At 34.4% G+C, this 23,342-nt stretch overlaps 3 protein-coding genes across 3 annotated transcripts; all 3 read left to right on the forward strand.

The window, feature by feature from the left end:
* Window positions 1-1,136: 1,136 nt before the first annotated feature.
* On the forward strand, window positions 1,137-2,543 carry LOC116145149 (cytochrome b561 and DOMON domain-containing protein At4g12980-like). The gene is made up of 3 exons (XM_031430582.1): window positions 1,137-1,825; window positions 1,906-2,160; window positions 2,256-2,543. The coding sequence occupies exons 1-3, from the start codon at window positions 1,157-1,159 to the stop codon at window positions 2,541-2,543; spliced, it is 1,212 nt and encodes a 403-aa protein (XP_031286442.1). The 5' UTR covers window positions 1,137-1,156.
* A 1,396-nt stretch (window positions 2,544-3,939) lies between these two features.
* Window positions 3,940-6,835, forward strand: LOC116145263 (pyridoxal phosphate homeostasis protein-like). The gene is made up of 7 exons (XM_031430702.1): window positions 3,940-4,227; window positions 4,330-4,396; window positions 4,743-4,789; window positions 5,017-5,104; window positions 5,565-5,698; window positions 5,842-5,940; window positions 6,464-6,835. Exons 1-7 carry the CDS (start codon window positions 4,000-4,002, stop codon window positions 6,542-6,544), a joined length of 744 nt encoding a protein of 247 aa, XP_031286562.1. The 5' UTR covers window positions 3,940-3,999; the 3' UTR covers window positions 6,545-6,835.
* An 854-nt stretch (window positions 6,836-7,689) lies between these two features.
* Window positions 7,690-18,293, forward strand: LOC116145245 (1,4-alpha-glucan-branching enzyme 3, chloroplastic/amyloplastic). Its single transcript, XM_031430686.1, has 18 exons — window positions 7,690-8,013; window positions 8,238-8,309; window positions 8,709-8,773; window positions 9,038-9,715; window positions 9,962-10,134; window positions 10,229-10,318; window positions 10,805-10,880; window positions 11,118-11,225; window positions 11,316-11,406; window positions 11,576-11,677; window positions 12,246-12,345; window positions 12,544-12,681; window positions 12,796-12,867; window positions 13,003-13,107; window positions 17,096-17,173; window positions 17,276-17,386; window positions 17,662-17,740; window positions 18,193-18,293. Exons 1-17 carry the CDS (start codon window positions 7,718-7,720, stop codon window positions 17,728-17,730), a joined length of 2,424 nt encoding a protein of 807 aa, XP_031286546.1. The 5' UTR covers window positions 7,690-7,717; the 3' UTR covers window positions 17,731-17,740; window positions 18,193-18,293.
* Window positions 18,294-23,342: the final 5,049 nt, after the last annotated feature.

Here is a 23,342-nt window from a genome sequence, read left to right on the forward strand (position 1 = left end):
AAAACTCAATTAGCATAAAAAGTCAGAGCTTAGGTAGGTCTGCAGCCAGTCAGAGGTAGCCACGTCACACAATGACATGAACGGTATGCTCTTGTTAGGGCAATGGGTGCGCGTTAAACCAGCCAGGAGCTAGAGTGATTCCACGTGTCTAATCTTTGCACCAAATTGCGTAAATCGCTCTAGGAGGTGGGCAATGGGACATAAAGAATGATTTGCACGGATAATCCCACCAACTCACAGATTTAGTAATCATAACCTTAACTCATCCTATTATAAATGGAGAGCTTCTCTCTCATTTGGGGGATTAGCTAATCTCTCTAAAGAAAAATTGCATTCTCTCTCTCTCGTGTAATCATTTGTAAGTCAACTCGCTGAATGCGACCTGGTCACTATTATTAATACAAAATTAGTGGACGTAGGATTTGCTTCCTTGAGCATCCGAACCACTTTAGACATTGTTCTCCATTGCTTTTACTCTCACTCTCTCATCCACGTGTGTCTTCTGGGATAGCTCAGCATTTCACACATATGTTTGATTGGTGTCAAAATCACACATTAACAATAACCAACCTTTAGGTGGTTAAGTGGTTTGATAGAGACTCTTGGATGTATTACTCAAGAGGTCTTGAGTTCAAATCCCTCATCGGTTGCTACTAGGGGTGGCCTGGACATTAATTTATATAATCAACCGTAATAGAGATTTGTAACGGCACAACTTTTGTCGGAAGTCGTTGAGTGGCCAACGGCGTTGATATATGTGGCATATTACGACGACATTTATCTATGACATCGAAACAAATGCAGTTGAAAAAGAGCAATATTCTTACCTAGTTCGAGAGGCATATCACCATCAGAAACTTAAAGTGAACATAAGCTTATAGCTTTAAGGTTTTGGCAAGAAACAAATACAGCTGGGATAAATAACTTGGTGATTATTCAACAAAAGCATATATTATATATATGTAGAGTGATATTCTGAGGCCTCTTTTTCTACTTTTACAAAGAACTTCTTGCAGGGGGCTTACCAGAAAAGAGAAGTAATTAATATATCACACTCTAAACATTCAAAGCTAAAAGCTAACATAGCTACACATAATATAAACTAAACTATATTGTAAAACAAAGAAACATACACATCATCAAAGAGACTCAAAAAATGTATTCTTCATCAACTAGGCCTACTATAATCTTCATATTGGCCTTGTTCATCCTTTTCCCCACTGGCATTTCTCCTATTCCCGCCATTAATACTTGCAGTGAAGCCTTCTCCAGGTTGAAAAGCAAAAGAAACATCACACAATGCAAGAAATTACCCACTTTAGGGGCTGAATTTGGGTGGAATTACTATGACAATGATGAGAGAAGAATTGACATTTTCTTAGGCACAAAGCTACATTCTGAAATGGGGTGGCTCGCCTGGGGGGTGAACCCTCTTGAAGTGCCTCAAATGGTTGGCACCAGAGCCATCATCGGCATCAAGCTCCCAAATGGTTCATTGACCATTGACACTTACAATATCACAGCTGAATCAAAACTTGGCTGCAGGCTCCAGCCTTCAAACATTGAAATTGAAGTGATTGTTAGGAACAAGAAAACTGAATATGTTGATGCAAACCGTTATTTCACAATCTATGCAACATTGATTCTGCCTAGCGTGTACAACATTTCCAGATTGAACCATGTATGGCAGGTCGGTTACCTCGCCGAGGAAATGGAGCCGAAGATGCATCCCTCATATCTCCAGAATGTCGACAGTACAGAGACCATAAACTTGAAGACTTTTGAGAGTCAAAGCATCGGAACATATAGGCATCATATGAGAATGGTAAGAAGCTAAACTATCATAGTATCTATCTGATAACGTTATCGAAAATGTTTTAAAACGTTATTGGGTATAATTTACAGGTACATGGGATTTTGAACATTGTGGGGTGGGGGATTTTCTTGCCCATTGGTGTTATTATTACCAGATATTGTAGGGTTCATCCAATAAAGGCCAAGTCCTGGTATATACTTCATGTCAGTTGTCAAATTGTTGGCTACATTCTTGGAACTGCTGGGTGGATCATCGGAATTTGCCTCGGAAAAGTTTCAACACATTACAGTTTTCATACTCACCGGATTCTCGCAATGTTCATATTCACATTCACAACATTACAAGTAATAATCAACTCTCCTCTCAATTTAATAGTTTTTTTTTTTTTTTTTTTAGTTAATTTGATCATGCTAACCGATTCGACCCATTTATGTAACAGATGCTGGCGTTGCAGTATAGGCCCAAAGGAAAAGACGATTATAGGAAATACTGGAACATGTACCATCATTTTCTGGGATATTCTTTGCTTGCTGTGATCTCAATCAATATATTCCGTGGGATTTCAATTCTGAAGCCAGAGCATCATATTTGGAAATGGTCTTACATTGGAGTTCTAGGAGTTCTTGGTTTGATTACTTTGTTTTTTGAGATCTTTAGTTGGAAATGGAGAAACCGATCTCCTCAATGGAAAGCTGCTGGAACTAACGTTGAAGTCACTGTTGTTTAATTTATTTCTTTTCAAATAAATTTGTAGTATTTTTCAATATTTTTTTTTTTGTTTGTTTGTTTGGATTGAAGTTGATTTGTATTTTTTCTTTTTGAATCAAATTTGATTCACTTTTATAAAGTTAATAGCTTATTAGTTGAAGGATGATGGACTTTATAAATATTTGGTGTATTTTTTTTTTTTTTAATTTCTTTTATTGTCTTCTATACTAATATTTATGAATTTCTGTTTTAAAAAGTAATTAGACATAATAAAAGTTGTATGTGACGATAACATAACATGAACAAACCAATTTTTGGGTGGTCGAGTGGTTCGATAGAGACTTTTGAATGTATTACTCAAGAGGTCATGAGTTCAAGTTCCTCGTCAATTGCTAATAGGGGTGACCACTTGAGCTCTTACTTAATCGGTAATACTAGGCTCTCACAGGATTAGTTAACGCTAATAGGGGTGGTTATTGGAGCTCTTGTCTGGTTGGTAGTTTTTGGCTCTTGGGGGATTAGTTGATATTAATAAGGGTGGTCACTAAAGCTTTTATTCAGTCGATAGTTTTATGCTTTTGGGAGATTAGTTGATGCTAATAGGGGTACCCGATCGGTAGTTTCAGGCAAGGTTTTAAAACCCAACCTAGGGCCAAGCCACCAGGTCATGTGTTTTACGGGTCGAACGGTCCGACCGGTGGGTGATGTCAGAAAAAAAAAAAACAATTTTTTTAAAAAAAATACAGATTTTAATTTTTAATGGGTTTTTTACTTTTATTTTTCTTCTCTCCTGGTGTTGGTTTTGTCGAATAAAAATAGGAAAGGGAGAAGAGAAAAGCTGAAAAGGGTTACTTTTAATTTTTAATTATTTTTTTGATATTTTACTGTAGCAACTTGGGTTATACCAGTTAGACCGGTGATTCGTTGGAAAAAAAATCGGTTCAACCGCAGGTGAAAGTGGGTCAATTGCTATTTCTGATTTTTAACATTAACCGACTCGGTCTAGCGACCGGTTTCCGATCAAACTGGTTCAACCGATCGGGTCAGGCCGAGTTTTAAAACCATAGTTTCAAGCTCTCGAGGGATTAGTTGAGGTGCGTCGTAATTAAAAAAAAAAAAAGAACAAATTTAATATAAATGATTTGGGTTTAGTTTATTGGTTTATGTCATCATACATGGTATTCGTAATCAATTTAAAAATCAGATTGACATATTTACTTCTGTTATCTAATTAATTAAAAATGTTTTTGATTAATTTTACTAATAAAATATCTTACAAAACGCACCAATGTGAAGAAATAAAATTTTAAAATTGATTTTCTAAGGAAAATGATTTTTTTTTATTTATTTGAATTTGTAATAAATAAAAACCACAATTATTTCACTCTTACAAAATATTCACTGATCCACAAATAAAATAAAAAATCTCTTTAAGTGAAAAAGCTTCTTCCACGTTCCCAGTTAAGAAGCAAAAAATGGCTGCTCCAGCGGTTGAAGGCGCAGCTGTCGCTGTGACAGCCCTCCGCTCGGTCCTACTCCGAGTCCGACAAGCGGCGGAGCGATCTGGACACCGGCCCGAACGAATCCGGGTCGTGGGTGTATCGAAAACCAAACCGGTTTCTCTCATCCGCCAAGTTTATGATGCTGGTCACCGTTGCTTTGGCGAAAACTATGTTCAAGAAATCATCGACAAAGCTCCGCAAGTACATTAATAAATTAAAAATAAATAAATATTTAGGTTGAGGATTTAAGTTTTAATTCTTGATTAGATAAGTTAATGATGTAATTATGTGGGTTGGTTGCAGCTTCCGGAGGACATAAAGTGGCATTTTATTGGGCATTTGCAGAGCAACAAAGTGAAAACGCTTCTGGGTATGTTGCATTTTGGTTGTTTATTGATGCTTGTATTGTTAAAATACTATATACCGGTTTTGAACTTGTGGCTGGAGGAATTCATTGAAAAAGAGAATTGTTTTGTTATAGTGAAGTGTTGATATAACTTCGTCAGATTTTTCCTATTAGTAAATTTATTGTGCGAGGAGCTCAATTCAGATTTTAGAGAACTCTATATATATTGGTGTGCTTTTATGTGTGGAAGAGTTGACAAAGTTTGCCAAACCTTGTCCCTTGATCGTGCTTAATTTGATTTGAAGCTGCTTGTTTTACAGTACATGAGAAAATTTATGGCAAGTGTTAAGGCTTTGTTTTAGTCATGCAGGTGGAGTGCCAAATTTGGACATATTTGAGGGTGTAGATAATGAGAAGGTAAAGATGTAATTCTTTCGACTTCTATTTCATGTTAAGAAGCTTTAAATAATTGGATATCAGCTGTGATAAGTTGAAAATATATTTTATTTACCGCTGTGATGCATCTTAGAAGTGTATGATTGCAAGTCTAATAGAAATTATTAAAAAAAATTTAAGCAATTTTCATATGATGTAGCAGTTGCTCATTAAGACAAATGCTTATTTTATGCCTTTGTTATTTACAGATTGCAAATCATCTTGACCGAGGTGTTGCAAACCTTGGAAGAAGTCCTTTGAAGGTTTTTGTCCAAGTGAATACAAGTGGAGAAGCATGTGAGCAAATGTGCTAATCCTCATTATTGCATTCATTGCTTTCTAATTCAATCAGGGGAAGAACGACTTAACTATCTGTAACCTACTTGTTCATTTCTAAAGAGCCGAAGTACTAAGAAGACTACCTATCATTTCAGATGTCGTGCTCACTATGTTTTATGCATTCTTGCTGTTTCTACAAGTCATAGTACTGGATTTTTATACATTCTGAGTCTTGAATTTATTATTATCTACTCATAATTGTAGTATAGTCATTCTGACAAGTGCAACCTCTTTCCCATTTCCATTTCCAAGTTGGTCGCATGTATTTGTTAACCTTCTAGGTACATTTCCGGTATATTCCTCCATTCCATGTAACTTGTGCACAAAATTGCTTAACATTCTGTATACTTATTCGCCTTTCATATTGTTACTGGAAGTTGGAATACCCAGTTCATTAATTATTGTGGCTTTATTGCAGCAAAATCAGGCATTGATCCTTCAGGTTGTTTAGGGCTTGTAGAGTATGTGAAATTGCACTGCCCAAATTTGGCATTTTCAGGCTTAATGACAATAGGGAACCCAGATTATTCATCAACTCCTGAGAACTTTAGGGTAATGGATCCTGTATTTATATATTTTTTGCACTTAAAACATGGCATAAAATCCAAATGTGTTATTGCAGTTTTACTTATTGGTTTGTCCTTCCTGATATTTCTCCTTTGTCTCTGTTTTAATTTGGTGTTTTAATGCAACAGACTTTATTAAATTGTAGACTTGAGGTTTGCAAGGCGCTTGGAATGGCAGAGGATCAATGCGAACTGTCAATGGGCATGTCTGGTGACTTTGAGCAAGCTGTATGTAATGCTGACGGGTTTGAACTTACTAATGTAGTAAACTCCCATTCTTCTTGATGATTGAATGGCATCTTTCCTAGCTTGATTCTTTAATAAGCCACACTACAAGAAGTTCAAAATCTTGAATACCTTGATATTGTACCCTTCAAAGCTATGATAGGATCAAATTAGAAACCTAGTTTTGTTCATTGTATGAAGTTTGCTTCCCGAAACTTCTCATGCGAAACATTTCCAAAATAGTAAAATACTAGGAGAAATTAGAAGTTCCAGTGAAGTGTTTGGATAAATAGTTGACAAATTCCTTTCAAACATCTAAACGACAAAATTACTTCTAGAGCTTATGAGAACTGAGTTTCACATGATTCTTGTCATCAAGTTCGAAATTTCTATAATGATAACTAAATATTGGCCTTTTTCCTGTAAGGTAAATATTAGATTTCTGGAACGTGTTTCTATGTCCTCCATTTTGTTTATCTATAGATTTTGATTGTGATTGATGGGTTTGAGTTTATGATTTATGCAGATTGAAATGGGAAGTACCAATGTCAGAATTGGATCAACCATTTTTGGACCGAGGGACTATGCAAAGAAGCAACAGAATTAGTGTCAATTCTCCTGCACTCATGCTTCTGCTGATGTGTTCACTGTACCAACATGTAAACTATCACAGTCAAAAGTGTTTGTTCTTCTCTTAGTATCACTTCAAAACGAATACAGAAAAAGATTTTAACTTCTGCTTCTCATTCCAACTGGGTCAAGGCCTCGTCGACAATAGATGCTCCGAGCACGATCTGGAGGCTGAAAGTGTAATACTGAGAAGTAACCTTACCTAGAGTTGTATTTGATGGATCTTATCGGATGAGTTGTTGGCTTGGCAAACTATTTTTAAGCCAAATTGATGCTACTTGGATTGTAAAGACTATTGCCATTTTGTTTTATTCAAAACATATAAAATAAGGTTTCATATAATTCTTTGTATCACCTGTAACTTGCATATCTCTTTTTAAGCCCAAGAGGGCTTAGCCAGGTATAGGATTTGAGCACCCTTATAAACATTTACATAAAATCTAGTTTGGAACTCGGGTTTGCGAAAGTTCGGAAATTTCCTGATTATTGAAAAAAAAACTCTAGTTTCAAATTCCTATCTGCAAAATAGATCCATTTTTTAAGGTTAATATTACTTGGACAAATGAATCTCTAAACTTTTTCTAACAAACCAACGTGTCACCTAAATTGGTATTAATATGGCAACTGATAATTTTGATTAAATATAAACGATCATTCCTTGATAATAAATTATTGTTTTTTTATGAAGGAACAATCACTCCTTCATAGAGGAGGGTCATTTTTTCATAAGAAATTGTCATTTTGTGTGAATGAATGGTTATTCTTTTTTCATAGGTGATGTTCCTTAAAGAGGAACAATATTTTTTTTTATGAACAACTATTTCTTAAGTTTAGTAAAAATCATTTTGTACCTTAGGTGTAATGGAAGTTGTCAACTCAGTTATTACGTCAAAGTTTGTAAGAGGAATTTATCAATCTATTTTTATTATTTCTTAATTATTAAAAATATTGAACTAAAATTTCTTCCGATGGAGAGAATCTGCTTTAAGAAATTCATATTATAAGGTTATTCTATTATTCATTTAATAATTAAAAAAAAAAAAAACTCTCATCTTTAAATAAAACGAAAAATAAAATAAATTTATGTACCCGCCTCTTATCTAAAACCCCGGACACTGTCAGCAAAAACCTCAGTTTTTTCTTCACGAAAATGGCTTCACTTTCTCTCAAAACCAAATTTTTTCTCCATCCAAACAACACTTCTATCCATTTTCACCCACAAAACAAGCTTCAAAGCATCAACTTTCCAAAGAAAGTAAAGCTAAAAATCAAAGTAACATGCTCGGCCGAAGACCAACAATCACAACAACGACAAAAACAAAAACAACAAAAGCGATTTAAGAAGAAGAGAAGTGTAAGTGAAGGAGAGAAAGGAGTTGACCCAGTTGGGTTCCTTACAAAACTCAACATTACTCATAAGCCCTTTGCTCAGTTTCTTCGAGAAAGGTAAAAACTTTAGCAAAAAATATGTTAAAATTTGAAATTTTGAAGTATAAATGGCATGTTCTGTTTGGTTACTGGGAAAGTGTGAGAAAAAGAAAATAACTCGAAATGTGTAAGGAAGTAATTACAACTATATGGCTTAGTTGAATTATAGCTTTTCTACTTTGGAGGTTAAAACTGGAGTATCATAAGATTGGGAATATTTATTTGGTTATTGAATTTTGCAGGCACAAAGCACTAAAGGACCTGCAAGATGAGATTTTCAAACGGTTCCTCAATTTGCAGGAGTTCTCAACTGGGTTAGTTTATTAACCAATTTCTCATTTTTTTTTTCTACTTTGTAAGAATTATGTTAAGCTGTAAAGACTCTTGGCGGAAAAAAATCTGGAAAAGATAAGAATTTCGCTGCATCCATTTAAGTTTTTACTGTTGACAACGAGAGTCTTCTTCTTTAATATGGAACCTCTAAGAGACATTCATTAAGATGATACTTTTTTATTGTATATGTTATATTCAAGTTTTAGTAGCTGAGAAGGTTAAGTATTTGAAGACGTTGGATAATCATATGTTGACATGTTTGTGATATTGGCAATGTGATAGTATTGATCTCTTGAATGTTGTAGGATTTGAGTTCCTGAAATAGTTTTTGCGTGATTCGGATTTGTTAAGTTTTAATGATTCTTGGTGTATTTGTGTAGATATCAGATACTGGGTATGCATCGTCATGTGGAACATCGTGTCGATTATATGGATTGGGCTCCAGGTTTGACATAATTCTCAAGAGTTGATAAACTGCATTTGCAAGCATAGTTTTTGACCTAATTGGAGAATCCCAGTTTTTCAGAATAATGACAATAAAAGTGGAATATTTTTCAGTTCACTTGACCTAGCAATTTTGCAACGGCTTCTTAGCTGCTAGTCACCCAACTATTATCATTCTCAATTTTAAATCTTCTGAAGAATGCAACTGTCAATTATTCTTAACTTCTCCATGATCACATATAAAAGTTAAGCATATCGGATGCAGGTGCTCGCTATTGTGCATTGGTTGGTGACTTCAATGGATGGTCACCAACAGAAAATTGTGCTCGTGAAGGTCATTTTGGCCATGATGATTATGGTTACTGGTTTATCATTCTTGAAGATAAATTAAGGGAAGGAGAGAAACCGGATGAACTATATTTTCAGCAGTATAACTATGTGGATGACTATGACAAAGGTGATAGTGGTGTTAGCATTCACGAGATCTTCAAGAAAGCAAATGATGAGTACTGGGAACCTGGAGAGGACCGTTTTGTAAATCACCGTTTTGAACTGCCTGCAAAGTTATATGAGCAACTCTTTGGGCCTAATGGTCCTCAAACAATAGAGGATTTAGGGGAAATACCAGATGCAGAAACAAGATATAAGGCATGGAAAGAAGAACATAAAGATGATCCACCAAGTAACCTACCTCCACTTGATGTGATTGATAAAGGAAAAAATTATGATATATACAGTATTGAGAGTGATCCTTTGTGGCAAGAGAAATTTCGTTCTAAAGAGCCTCCCATTCCATACTGGTTGGAGGTACGTAAAGGAAGGAAGGCATGGTTGAAGAAGTACACTCCAGCAATTCCTCATGGAAGCAAATACAGGGTTTATTTCAACACTCCTGATGGGCCATTGGAACGCGTACCTGCCTGGGCTACTTATGTACAACCTGGTGAATATTTTTTGCATCTGCTAGAAGTCCTACCTTGCTTCACCATAGTTCTTCTGTCAACTAGCTGATCCTCTTGTCCTGTTTGTTTTACTTATTTATATTTTGTTAATAGACCTGTTTATGCAACTTTTATCTAAAGGTCCTTTTAAAATAAATAGGTGATTAAATTGATGATTTATATAGATTGCAGACTTATTTATATCATGAATATATTCACTTATTCTGAATTCTGTTAATTTTATTCAGATGCAGAAGGAAAACAAGCTTTTGCCATCCACTGGGAACCACCCCCTGAATGTGCATACAAGTGGAGGAACACACACCCAAAAGTGCCAAAGTCCTTACGTATATATGAATGCCATGTTGGAATAAGTGGATCAGAGCCCAAAATATCTTCATTCAATGAGTTTACAGAGAAGGTAACTGTATGAAATTCTTTACTTATTGATGTTTTATATTGTACTATGATAATATAGATATTTTCAATTTTTCACTAAGATTTTTCTATTATAGGTCCTTCCCCATGTAAAGGAATCTGGATACAACGCAATCCAGTTAATTGGAGTTGTGGAACACAAAGATTACTTCACTATTGGTTATAAAGTGAGTATTCTTTCTTCCTATTTTTTTATTATCTCTAATATAGAACATCTTGATAAAATAAAGCATCCATGTTCATTTTTACTTTTTCTCCTTTATGTTCATTCTGAAATCTCTTTATGTTTTAATATTGGAAATCAGAAACTGAAATCATTAATAAGTAATTGCTGTTGAAGTTTTATTTCTACAACATCTGGTTTGTTTCAGTTTTATTATTTATCAAAATTGATGTAAATGCACAATGTAAGTCACGTGCATGAAATGTGTAGTTTTACACGTAAAACTGGATGATACATGTATAAAATCACTGGTTGCATATTTCAATTTTTTTTGCCATTTTTGTTAGGATTTCAATTGGTGTTGTCTTTTGACAAATATTCATTCACTTATCACTTTCAGTTGATTTAGCCTTTTTTTTTTTTTTTTTTAATATATTTTTTATAATGAATTGTTCTATGAAGGTTATCAAACATCTGTTTTGTAATTCAGGTCACCAATTTGTTTGCTGTCAGCAGTAGATATGGCACTCCTGATGATTTCAAGCGCCTGGTTGATGAAGCACATGGTTGTCAGTCTTTATCTGTTTTCATTCATTTTATATTTCATTGTTCACTTTGTCAACCCTAAGAATTACCTTTATGCTAGGAAAGTGGCTCAGTGACTTTGATGTTTCTTGTCAGAAGGGGGAAAAAAATACCACACTTACAAATTTATGTTTAGAAACTCTATTATAAAAATGCATTAAGGTTTTGTAAAAAGATAAACTGACATGATTTTGCACTTATCATTTTTTATTTCACAGGATTGGGACTTCTGGTCTTCTTAGACATTGTCCATTCCTATTCAGCTGCAGACCAAATGGTTGGACTATCAATGTTTGATGGATCAAATGACTGCTACTTCCATTCTGGTAAAAATTGTCAAAACTGCTAGAATATCTTTTCGAATTTAAGTATTTTGTCTTACTGATTCCTGTGCCCAAAATATCTTATGTAAATAGGTAAGCGAGGTTTTCACAAATACTGGGGAACCAGGATGTTCAAATATGGCGATATTGATGTGCTACAGTTTCTCCTTTCTAATCTAAACTGGTAAACATGAGTGGAATTTATTAATCATTATGTAATATGCACATTCTTCCATGTTTGTGCGCCCTTGCATTATTAGCTGCTTGTTGATCTTTTCTTTTTAGTTTCTGGAAGAATTGGTCCCCTTCGACTAGGAAATTTAAGTGTTGCTTACGAGATGATCTTTGAGCAGGTGGGTTGAGGAATATCAGATCGATGGTTTTCAGTTCCATTCACTCTCATCAATGATGTATACGCACAATGGTTTTGCGTCCTTTACTGGTGAATTGGATGAGTAAGGCGTCTATTTAAACATTTTTTACATCGTTCTTCTAGTTACATCTACTCTTTGTAGTGTTTTACGTTATTCTTTTGGGAGTTCTTGTGGTCGATTAATTTTGAAATACTACCATGTTTTTATTGTACTCTCTGATTAGCTTAGCTAAATCTTCTTTTGGGCACTGTTTAGAACTGTATTGTCTTTAAATTTTCAAATCTGCATTAGCATAAGGAGAAGTTCATTTGACTCTTAATTTGATTTTAAATTGAGCAAAAATCAATTTTTTCATTAATAAGTCATTAAAAATAAATAGAAAAGGAAACTAAATATTATTGCCCATTATGATTAATATTCACTTGTCACAAATTCCTTCTAGTCTTAGGTGAGCTTAGATCAATAGATGATCTTATGATTAATATTCACTTGTCACAAATTCCTTCTAGTCTCAGGTGAGCTTAGATCAATAGATGATCTTAATTTAACTTATTGGCATTGCCCAAGACCATAAATACAAGGTATTATTTTGTCTGGAAACCAATATTCTGCCCCTGGGTTATTTGAATATAATTTCTTCTTGTTGCAGTTATTGTAATTCTGTTGACAAGGATGCATTATTATATCTCATTTTGGCAAATGAGATACTGCATGCTCTTCATCCTAATATTGTAACTATTGCTGAAGATGTAAGTAATAGGGGTCTCTCTCTTTTCACTACTGATGGGATGAAGTTTAAATAATGAATTCAAATGCAGCCCCTTTTGTGATTCGGGAGAAAGAAACCAAAAACATCTGGAAAAAAAAAAAAAAATAACTAAAAATGGATTTAAACTATAACAGCAACAACTTCTCAAATTATTTATTTGTTATCTTTCTCTGTTCAGAGCACATATTATCCTGGACTGTGCGAGCCAACTTCTCAAGGTGGACTGGGATTTGATTATTTCGTCAATCTTTCTGTGTCAGATATGTGGCAATCTTTCCTTGAGAATACTCCTGACCGTGAATGGAGCATGACCAAGGTTGTTACTTGATATGTCATCCCAGCACAAATGCGATACTGTTGTTGCTTTATGAATTCTCTCCTTTATCATTTCTTTTTCATAATGTTTATTGATTTTATTTCTATAATGCAGATTGTCAGCACATTAGTGAGCAGTGGAAAGTATTCAGATAAGATGCTTGTGTATGCTGAAAATCATAACCAAGTAATCATCTGCTTTAAATTTTTGTTTCACGTCAAAGGCTTTGTTTTTTTTTATTGCAACAAAATATTCTATTGATTTTAATATTCATTTGTTTGGATGATGACTGCAACTTGTCTTTACAATCTTGCATTTCAGTCCATATCTGGAGGGAAGTCGTTTGCAGAGATATTGTTTGGTGAAATTACAGAGCATTCTCCTGGCTCAAGTGATTCATTTCTTAGAGGGTGCTCACTACACAAAGTATGCCAGACACCCCCATATTTTAGTAGTTCTTGCTTTATTGTCTTTGGAAATTTTCTTCTAACTCTGTGCCGTACCCAGAAAAAAAAAAAAAAAAAATTTTTAAGTAACTTAAGCTTTCTCAATGTTCACATGCCACTGAATTAGAAACCCTTTTTCGATGTCTCAAGTCAATATACACAGTGTAAACTTGTATATCTGGTTGATATTTTTATACATTGTATGTCATCATTCCTTATTTAGTTTATTTTATCATGATATAGATGATCAGATTGATTACATTTACAATTGGCGGTCGTGCTTACCTTAACTTCATGGGCAATGAATTTGGCCATCCAAAGGTGTGGTTACCTTGTCTGCAACATTCTTGAAAGTGCTTTTTTTTTTTTTTTTTTTTTTTTTTTTTTTTTCTCTCTCTCGCTTTTTCTGCATTAATGATCTTCTCATTGGCCAGAGGGTTGAGTTCCCAATGCCAAGCAAAAACTTCTCATTCTCATTGCCAACCGTGCTGGGATTTGCTTGCAAGGAGGAGTATATGAGAATTTATACTCCTTTGATAAGGTGTCAGTTTGTCATTTAATATTACAGCTTCATTTTAATCTCTTCAGTATTGTACTAGATGATGGAAGCTTTTACTTTTATTTCATAATCATATTTCCACCATGAATGGAGTGTATGCTTATAATTTACTTATGATGCCACCTCTCTTATTCATGAATTTTATCAAATGTGAAGGTTGTTGCACAAGATACGCATGGGTCTTATAACCAAATTATGACATTCTCTATCTTTTTCTCTAGGAACTAATGAAGTTGGATGAAATGAAAGGGTGCTTTCAAGAGGTTTGCCAACTTCACCATGTGAATGATACCAAGATGGTATGAAGTCTCTTTGCTATCAATTACAGCACTTGGTTTGGCATTTCATATGGCTACTTTAGCTTAAAGTGCTTCTTCTCACCAACTATTGGATTGGTTTCCCAGTGAATATGCTTTAGATTGTTGTGGGCTTTGATCCCTTGAAATTTACTGGACTGAGAGACTTGTTAGTAAATGTCTTACGATTATGAATGTTATAACCTTTGTGACTAGGCAATACATTAACGGGCAAATTTTTTATGTTAATATCATGCTTTGTATTCTAAGTAATTACCCTTTTTCTCTCCCTCCCCTCTTAAAAGCATATTATATCAGGATTAAATGTCTTAAGAAGAATAGTATTATCATTAAATTTATTCTCTGTATTTTAGTTTTTGATGGATGGAAAGCCTAATATTTTGTTCAAAATGTTGGCGGCATTTCCTTGCAGGTAATATCTTACACAAGAGGTCCTCTTCTCTTATTCAACTTTCATCCATCATCTGAGAAATAACATGTCGGTGTTGAAGAAGCTGGAGAGTATAAGTAAGCACTAGTTTTCTGCCAATTGTAATATTTTACCTTTTTTTTTTTTTTTTTTTTTTTTTTTTTTTTTAAAGAATTCTGTGATCTTGCTGCATGTTATCTAAAGTACAAGTAGAGTAACTTTTGTTCTGGGTACAGGTCATACTAAACACTGATGAAAGCAAATATGGAGGTCAAGGACTTATAAAGGAGCAGCAATATTGTCAAAGGACAGTTAGCAAACTGTAATGATTATTGACTTCCATGAAGTTATTTCCATCTTTCAGATAGTTCCTTTTTGCATTATACGCCATCTGGTTTTGATTCTTTTAATATGAATCTGGCTCCTTTGTCTATGCAGAGTTGATGGCCTCCGGAACTGCTTAGAGGTGCCTCTGCCTAGTAGGACTGCCCAGGTTGGTAGATTTTTCTGCCATTTTGTCTTTATCCTTTGTCACATAGACTGTTTATCTTTTTCGCGTTATATTGGGACTTGTTCGTGTTCAAGCTTCTTAAATCTTTGCTTATATGTATCCAAAATTACAGTGCAGAAATAGATAAAGATGTATGTATAAGAACCCATTTCAATCACAGAAAATGAATTTGTGACGGGGGATCTAACCTTTTCCACCTTTGCAGGTTTACAAGTTAAGTCGAATCTTAAGAATCTGAATCATTTTGCCTTGCGAAAGAAAAAAACTTGGATAGCGGAATACCAAGACGAAAAGCAAATTTCAGTTGTTCATTCATCACGGTTTCAATTTTGTTAAATCACTGCCAATAGAGACTTTCTTTGATGGAGGAGTTCCATGATCAGAATCCATATCAGCTTACCAAAAGGCCAGAACTATATCTGCCAATGCACCAATACCATGACATCATTTTAGGTGTTCCAGAGATACCAACCGCGAATGATTACCGATTACTTGTCAGAGAAGCATTGCGACGCTGCATGGAACATTGTTATTGCTGCATAGGCAAATGCCGCGAATTAATCGATGATGATGTTTGAAGAAAAAGCCTCTGATGACCACTGAAATCTTGGCTGCTCTGACTTGCTGTGTATATCTCTTCACTGGCTTATAGACATCCCATCTAAATCTCATCTTATGGAGAAATGTTATGTAGTTGTTTGTAAATAAAGATTCTGGCAAATATAAAACATTCATGCACAACACAAATTTGTTAAATTGCAGAATGAACATTTTGTTGTTACCATCTCCTATAATCTGTGTTTCACACTTCTATTCATGAATTTTATCAAATGTGAAGGTTGTTGCACAGATACGCATGGGTCTTATAACCAAATTATGACATTCTCTATCTTTTCTCTAGGAACTAATGAAGTTGGATGAAAATGAAAGGGTGCTTTCAAGAGGTTGCCGAACATTCACCATGTGAATGATACCAAGATGGTATGAAGTCTCTTTGCTATCAATTACAGCACTTGGTTTGTGCATTTCATATGGCTCATCTTAGCTTAAAGTGCTTCTTTCACCAACTATTTTTGATTGGTTTCCTAGTGATTTATGCCTTATGATTGTGTGTGGGCTTTGATCACCTGTGAAATTACCTGGACGAGATACTTGTAGTAAATGTCTTACGATTATGAAGTTTAAACCTTTGTATGACTAGGCAATACTAACCGGGCAAAATTTTTTATGTTATATCATGCTTTTAAAGTAGATTACCCTTTTTTCTCTCCCTCCCTCTTTAAAAGCATATTATATAGGATTAAATGTCTTAAGAAGAAAAGTATTTATCATAAAAATTTACTCTGTATTTTAGTTTTTGATGGATGGAAAGCCTAATATTTTGTTCAAAATGTTGGCGGCCATTTCCTTTGCAGGTAATATCTTACACAAGAGGTCCTCTTCTCTTTATATTCAACTTTCATCCATCAGATTCTTATGAGAAATAACTGTCGGTGTTGAAGAGCTGGAGAGTATAGTAAGCACTAGTTTTCTGCCAATTGTAATATTTTACCTTTTTTTTTTTTTTTTTTTTTTTTTTTTATGCAGATTGTCAGCACATTAGTGAGCAGTGGAAAGTATTCAGATAAGATGCTTGTGTATGCTGAAAATCATAACCAAGTAATCATCTGCTTTAAATTTTTGTTTCACGTCAAAGGCTTTGTTTTTTTTTATTGCAACAAAATATTCTATTGATTTTAATATTCATTTGTTTGGATGATGACTGCAACTTGTCTTTACAATCTTGCATTTCAGTCCATATCTGGAGGGAAGTCGTTTGCAGAGATATTGTTTGGTGAAATTACAGAGCATTCTCCTGGCTCAAGTGATTCATTGCTTAGAGGGTGCTCACTACACAAAGTATGCCAGACACCCCCATATTTTAGTATTTCTTGCTTTATTGTCTTTGGAAATTTTCTTCTAACTCTGTGCAGTACCCAGAAAAAAAAAAAAAAAAAAATTTCTTAATGTAACTTTCAGACTTTCTCAATGTTCCACATGCCACTGAATTAGAAACGCTTTTTCGATGTCTCAAGTCAATATACACAGTGTAAACTTGTATATCTGGTTGATATTTTTATACATTTGTATGTCATGCATTTCCTTATTTAGTTTAATTTTATCATGATATAGATGATCAGATTGATTACATTTACAATTGGCGGTCGTGCTTACCTTAACTTCATGGGCAATGAATTTGGCCATCCAAAGGTGTGGTTACCTTGTCTGCAACATTCGTGAATGCTTTTTTTTTTTTTTTTTCTTCTTCTCTCTCTCGCTTTTTCTGTGATTAATGATCTTCTCATTGGCCAGAGGGTTGAGTTCCCAATGCCAAGCAACAACTTCTCATTCTCACTTGCCAACCGTCGCTGGGATTTGCTTGCAAATGGAGGAGTATATGAGAATTTATACTCCTTTGATAAGGTGTCAGTTTGCCATTTAATATTACACCTTCATTGTAGTTTATTCATTCATGATAAAACTTACTGTTGGGGTTAATCTCTTCAGTATTGTACTAGATGATGGAAGCTTTTTACTGTTTATCATAATCACATTTTCCACCATGAATGGAGTGTACTGCTTATAATTTACTTATGATGCCATCTACTCTTATCGAATTTTCTCAAATGTGAAGGTGTTTGCACAAGATACGCATGGGTCTTATAACCAAATTATGACATATCTATCTTTTTCTCTAGGAACTAATGAAGTTGGATGAAAATGAAAGGGTGCTTTCAAGAGGTTTGCCAAACATTCACCATGAATGATACCAAGATGGTATGAAGTCTCTTTGCTATCAATTACAGCACTGGTTTGTACATTTCACATGGCTCATCTTTAGCTTAAAGTGCTTCTTCACCCACTATTTTTGATTGGTTTCCTCCAGTGAATATTGCCTTTATGATTGTGTGTGGGCTTTGATCCCCATGAAATTTACCTGGACTGAGATAACTTGTTAGTAATGTCTTACGATTATGAATGTTATAACCTTTGTATGACTAGGCAATACATTAACCGAGGCAAAATTTTTTATGTTAATATCATGCTTTGTATTCTAAGTAATTACCCTTTTTTTCTCTCCCTCCCCTCTTAAAAGCATTATTATATCAGGATTAAATGTCTTAAGAAGAATAGTATTTTATCATTAACATTTATTGTCTGTATTTTAGTTTTTTGATGATGGAAAGCCTTAAATTTTTGTAAATGTTGGCGGCCATTTCCCTTTGCAGGTAATATCTTACACAAGAGGTCCTCTTCTCTTTATATTCAACTTTCATCCATCAATTCTTATGAGAAATACAATGTCGGTGTTGAAGGCTGGAGAGTATAAGTAAGCACTTTTTTCTGCCAATTGTAATATTTTACCTTTTTTTTTTTTTTTTTTTTTTTTTTTTTTTTTTTTTTAAGAATTCTGTGATCTTGCTGCATGTTATCTAAAGTACCAAGTAGGTAACTTTTGTTCTGGTACAGGTCTACTAAATACTGATGAAAGCATATGGAGGTCAGGACTTATAAAGGACAGCAATTTTGTCAAAGGCAGTTAGCAAACTGTAATGATTATTGACTTCCATGAAGTTATCCATCTTTCAGATAGTTCCTTTTTGCATTATACGCCATCGGGTTTGATTCTTTTAATATGAATCTGGCCCTTTGTCGATGCAGAGTTGATGGCCTCCGAACTGCTTAAGGTCCTCTGCCTAGTAGGACTGCCCAGGTTGGTAGATTTTTCTGCCATTTTGTCTTTATCCTTTGTCACATAGACTGTTTATCTTTTTCGCGTTATATTGGGACTTGTTCGTGTTCAAGCTTCTTAAATCTTTGCTTATATGTATCCAAAATTACAGTGCAGAAATAGATAAGATGTATGATAAGAACCCATTTCAATCACAGAAATGAATTTGTGACGGGGGATCTAACCTTTTCCACCTTTGCAGGTTACAATTAAGTCGAATCTTAAGAATCTAGTCATTTTGCCTTGCGAAAAAAACTTGGATGCGGAATAACAAGACAAAAAGCAAATTTCGGTTGTTCATTCATCTGGTTTCAATGTTGTTAAATCACTGCCATAGAGACTTTCTTGATGAGGGGTTCCATGATCAGAATCCTATCAGCTTACCAAAAGGCCAGAACTATTCTGCAATGTACCAATACCATGTGATCTTTTAGGTGTTCCAGAGATACCACGGAATGATTACCGATTACTTGTCAGAGAAGCATTGCGACACTGCACGGAACATTGTTATTGCTGCATAGGCGAATGCCGCGAATTAATCGATGATGATGTTTGAAGAAAAAGCCTCTGATGACCCCTGAAACTTGGCTGCACGGAACATTGTTATTGAGAAACGTTATGTAGTTGTTTGTAAAAAGATTCTGGCAAATATAAACATTCATGCACAACACAAATTGTTAAATTGCAGAATGAACATTTTGTTGTTACCATCTCCTATAATCTGTGTTTCGAATAAGGGTGTTCAAAAATGCAAAAACCAAATCGAACCATTGACCAACTGAAAAACAGGTTAACTGGGAAATTGGTCGTTTTAGTTATGGAAATGAAAAAACCGGATTTTGGTTCGATACTGTTTGGGAAAAAATGCAAATCGTTATTGCAATCGGTTTTTCAAACCGGTTTCCAATATTATATATTAGTGTTAAATTAAAATATTAAAAAATCCCTAAACTGGTTTGCATTAATTAAAATTATATATTAAAAAAGTAGTATATTAATTAAATATTTGCATTTGTATTTCATTACGAACTTTTATTTGTATTAATTTTAAATGTATATTTAATTTTTATTTAAATATGTATTGTTGATGTTTACAATTTAAATCATGAGAAATAAAAAAAAATAATTTAAGCCAATTTAAGGAGAAAATCGGTTCAAAACCGGTTAATCAGTTTTTTCTAAGCGGTTAACCGGTTTTTCAGTTAACTGAAAAACCGGTTCAGTTCAAAAAAATGGTTAACTGGTTTTGAACACTCCTAATTTCAAATTCAATCCTCTTTTTGTATACTGACTAATTTTTTTAATATTTTCATTGATTTATTTCAGTTTATGGTTTAGAACATAAATCACTTGACATGAACGCATTTGTTATTATTGAAGAGTATAAAAAAACTCTTTAAAATATTAAAAATCTCTCTAAAGTTATCAAAAACCTCCTCAGGAGGCATTTGGTTTAGAAAATATTAGATTACTAGAAAGATAGATTACCTTGAAGATTATTGGGAATCTTTAAGAAAATGAGTTTAGTTAATTGGTGGGTATGTTATATTAATATGTTTAGTTGAGAGGAATAAATTGGTGGGTATGTTATTTAAATTACTGAATTGTCATCTAATTAAATATTATTATTATTATATTATTTTTTAATATTGATTATTATTTGTATTATATAACCCTACATTTAAAAACTTAGCAAAAACAACCCCATAATAAAAGTTTGAAAAATCAACAAAGCACCCCCACCAACCAAACCATCGCAGGCCCCCGGCAGCCGGCAACCTAACGGCGCACGGAAGGCAGGAAGTGGCCTCCGTGCTTCGTATGGCTATTTCTGGCTAGAGATTTGGTCAGAAATGGCTAAACTTGACAGATCTGGCCGTCGACGAGCAGATCGACGGATCTGGCCTTTGATGGCCAAATTAGATCTAGCCATCAATGGCTAGATCGACGCACGGTGGCCATTTTCGGCCTTCGGTGTGCCGTTCTGGCGACGGTTTGCCAGCGGCAAGCGGCGGCAAGTGGGTGGGGGTGGGGGTGGTGGCTTGGATGAGCTGCAATTTGTTTTGAATTCAAGAGTAATTTTATCCAAAAAGTTAATTAATTTAGGTGAAATAGTAAAAGTCATATTCATGTAAATAAATTTAAAAATAAGAGCATTATTGTCCTAAAATTTTATTAATAAGGGATAGAATATAACAAAAAAAGATAATCTTGGTAATCTTAGAATACCTAAGAAAATGGAAGTAATTAGATTACCTCCAATATTACCAATAGTAATCACTATTGGTATTTGAAAATTACTGGTATCTTATATTACTTGACAACTAAACATGGTAATCAAGTAATATAAGATGACTTAACCCCAGTAATCTCCAATACCCCCCAACCAAACGCCCCCTTAGAAAATTATCAAAAACCCTTGGAAAATTAAAGGGTTGAACATCTTAGAGACGCAAATAAAATAAACCCTAATTTAACCACGAGCTGTGGTCTAACTTGTAATTAAATTCCTAATGAGCGAACTTTACATGCATGGTATAGGTTCGAATCTGATTGTCAAGGGTTTGAATCTCACTGGAAACAACTCATGGTTAGTGGCATTTACTTGAGCCTCAATCAGGAATTAGTCTCATACCCTCGACCTCGAGTGGGGACATTTAGAAGCTTTTACCCAAAAAAAAAAAAAAAAAAAAAACCTAGTTTACATTTAAATTTAAAGCCTAGTTAAAAGATTTGAAAAATCAAAACAACACTAAGTTATGCTTGGATTTACAATTTACAATTTACAATTTACACTTCTACACATTTATTTATTTTCACTATAAAAAAATAAAATAAAATTCCTTTTAATTATCTGAAAATTGAATAAAATTAGAATAAGGATGAAACCTACACTTTCAACTGTAACGGTAACGTCGGTAACACAACAAATGTCTTCCACCCACGCGCATGTAAAGCACGTGTCAGTAGCTCTCCAGTAATCAACATAAGAGTTTTTCTTTTCTGTCTCTCCTATAAAAAGAAAACTTATTGAAACCACGAGTAACTTTGAAGAAAATGGCGAATCTGCCCCAATCGCTTTCCCTCAACGCGCCGTTCGGTGGTGGACCCAGTGCGTCGAACCCAAGCGCTGCCGCTGCCGCTGCCGCTGCTGCCGCCGCTGCTGGAGCTGGAGCTAACAAGGACCGGAAAATGGCGTCGGCAGAAAACTTGGTGCTCGAACTAAGCAACCCCGATTTGAGAGAAAACGCTCTTCTTGATCTATCCAAGGTGATTTTTATGTATTTAATTTTGATTCAATAATCGAAAACAAATGCTTTGATTTTTATTAGTTNTATAAAAAACTCTTTAAAATATTAAAAATCTCTCTAAAGTTATCAAAAACCTCCTTAGGGGGCATTTGGTTTAAAGAATATTGGATTATTAGAAAGATAGATTAACTTGAAGATTATTGGGAATTTTTAAGAAAATGTGTTTAGTTAATTGGTGGGTATGTTATATTAATTGTTTAGTTGGGAGGAATAAATTGGTGGGTATGTTATTTAAATTACTTAATTGTCATCTAATTAAATATGATTATTATTATATTATTTTTTAATATTGATTATTATTTGTATTATATAACCCAACATTTAAAAACTTAGCAAAAACAACCTCATAATAAAAGTTTGAAAAATCAACAAAGCACCCCCACCAACCCAGCCACTGCTGCCTGCCGGCAACCATCGCAGGCCCCCGGCAGTTGGCAACCTAACGGCACATGGAAGGCAGGAAGTGGCCTCCGTGCATCGTATGGCCATTTCCGGCCAGAGATCTGGCCGGAAATGGCCAAACTTGACAGATCTAGCCATCAACGACCAAATCGAAGCACAACGACCATTTTCAGCCTTCCATGTGCCGTTCCGACGGCAATGGTTGCCAGCGGCAAGTGGGTGGGGGTGGTGGCTTGGATGGGCTGCAATTTGTTTTGAATTCAAGGGTAATTTTGTCTAAAAAGTTAATTAATTTAGGTGAAATAGTAAAAGCCATATTCATGTAAATAAATTTAAAAATAAGGGCATTATTGTCCTCAAATTTTATTAATAAGGGATAGAATTGTAACAAAAAAAAGATAACCTTGGCAATCTTAGAATACCTAAGAAAATGGAGGTAATTAAATTTCATCAAATATTACCAATAATAACCACTATTGTTATTTGAAGATTACCGCTATCTTATATTACTTGACCACCAAACATGGTAATCAAATAATATAAGATGACTTAACCCCAATAATCTCTAATACCCCCCAACCAAACTTCTCATTAGAAAATTATCAAAAACCCTTGGAAAATTAAAGGGTTGAACATCTTAGAGATGCAAATAAAATAAATCTAATTTAACCATAAGCTGTGGTCTAGCTTGTAATTAAACTCCTAATGAGCGAACTTTACATGTACGGTATAGGTTTGAATCTCATTGTTAAGGGTTTGAATCTCATTGGAAACAGCTCATAGTTAGTGGCATTTACTTGAGCCTCGATCAGGAATTAGTCTCATACCCTCGAGTATGGACATTTAGAGGCTTTTACCGAAAAAAGAAAAAAAAAACCTTAGTTTACATTTAAATTTAAAGCCTAGTTAAAAGATTTGAAAAATCAAAACAACA

The sequence above is a fragment of the Pistacia vera genome, unplaced genomic scaffold, assembly GCF_008641045.1.
Source record: "Pistacia vera cultivar Batoury unplaced genomic scaffold, PisVer_v2 Contig460, whole genome shotgun sequence".
Lineage (NCBI taxonomy): Eukaryota > Viridiplantae > Streptophyta > Magnoliopsida > Sapindales > Anacardiaceae > Pistacia > Pistacia vera.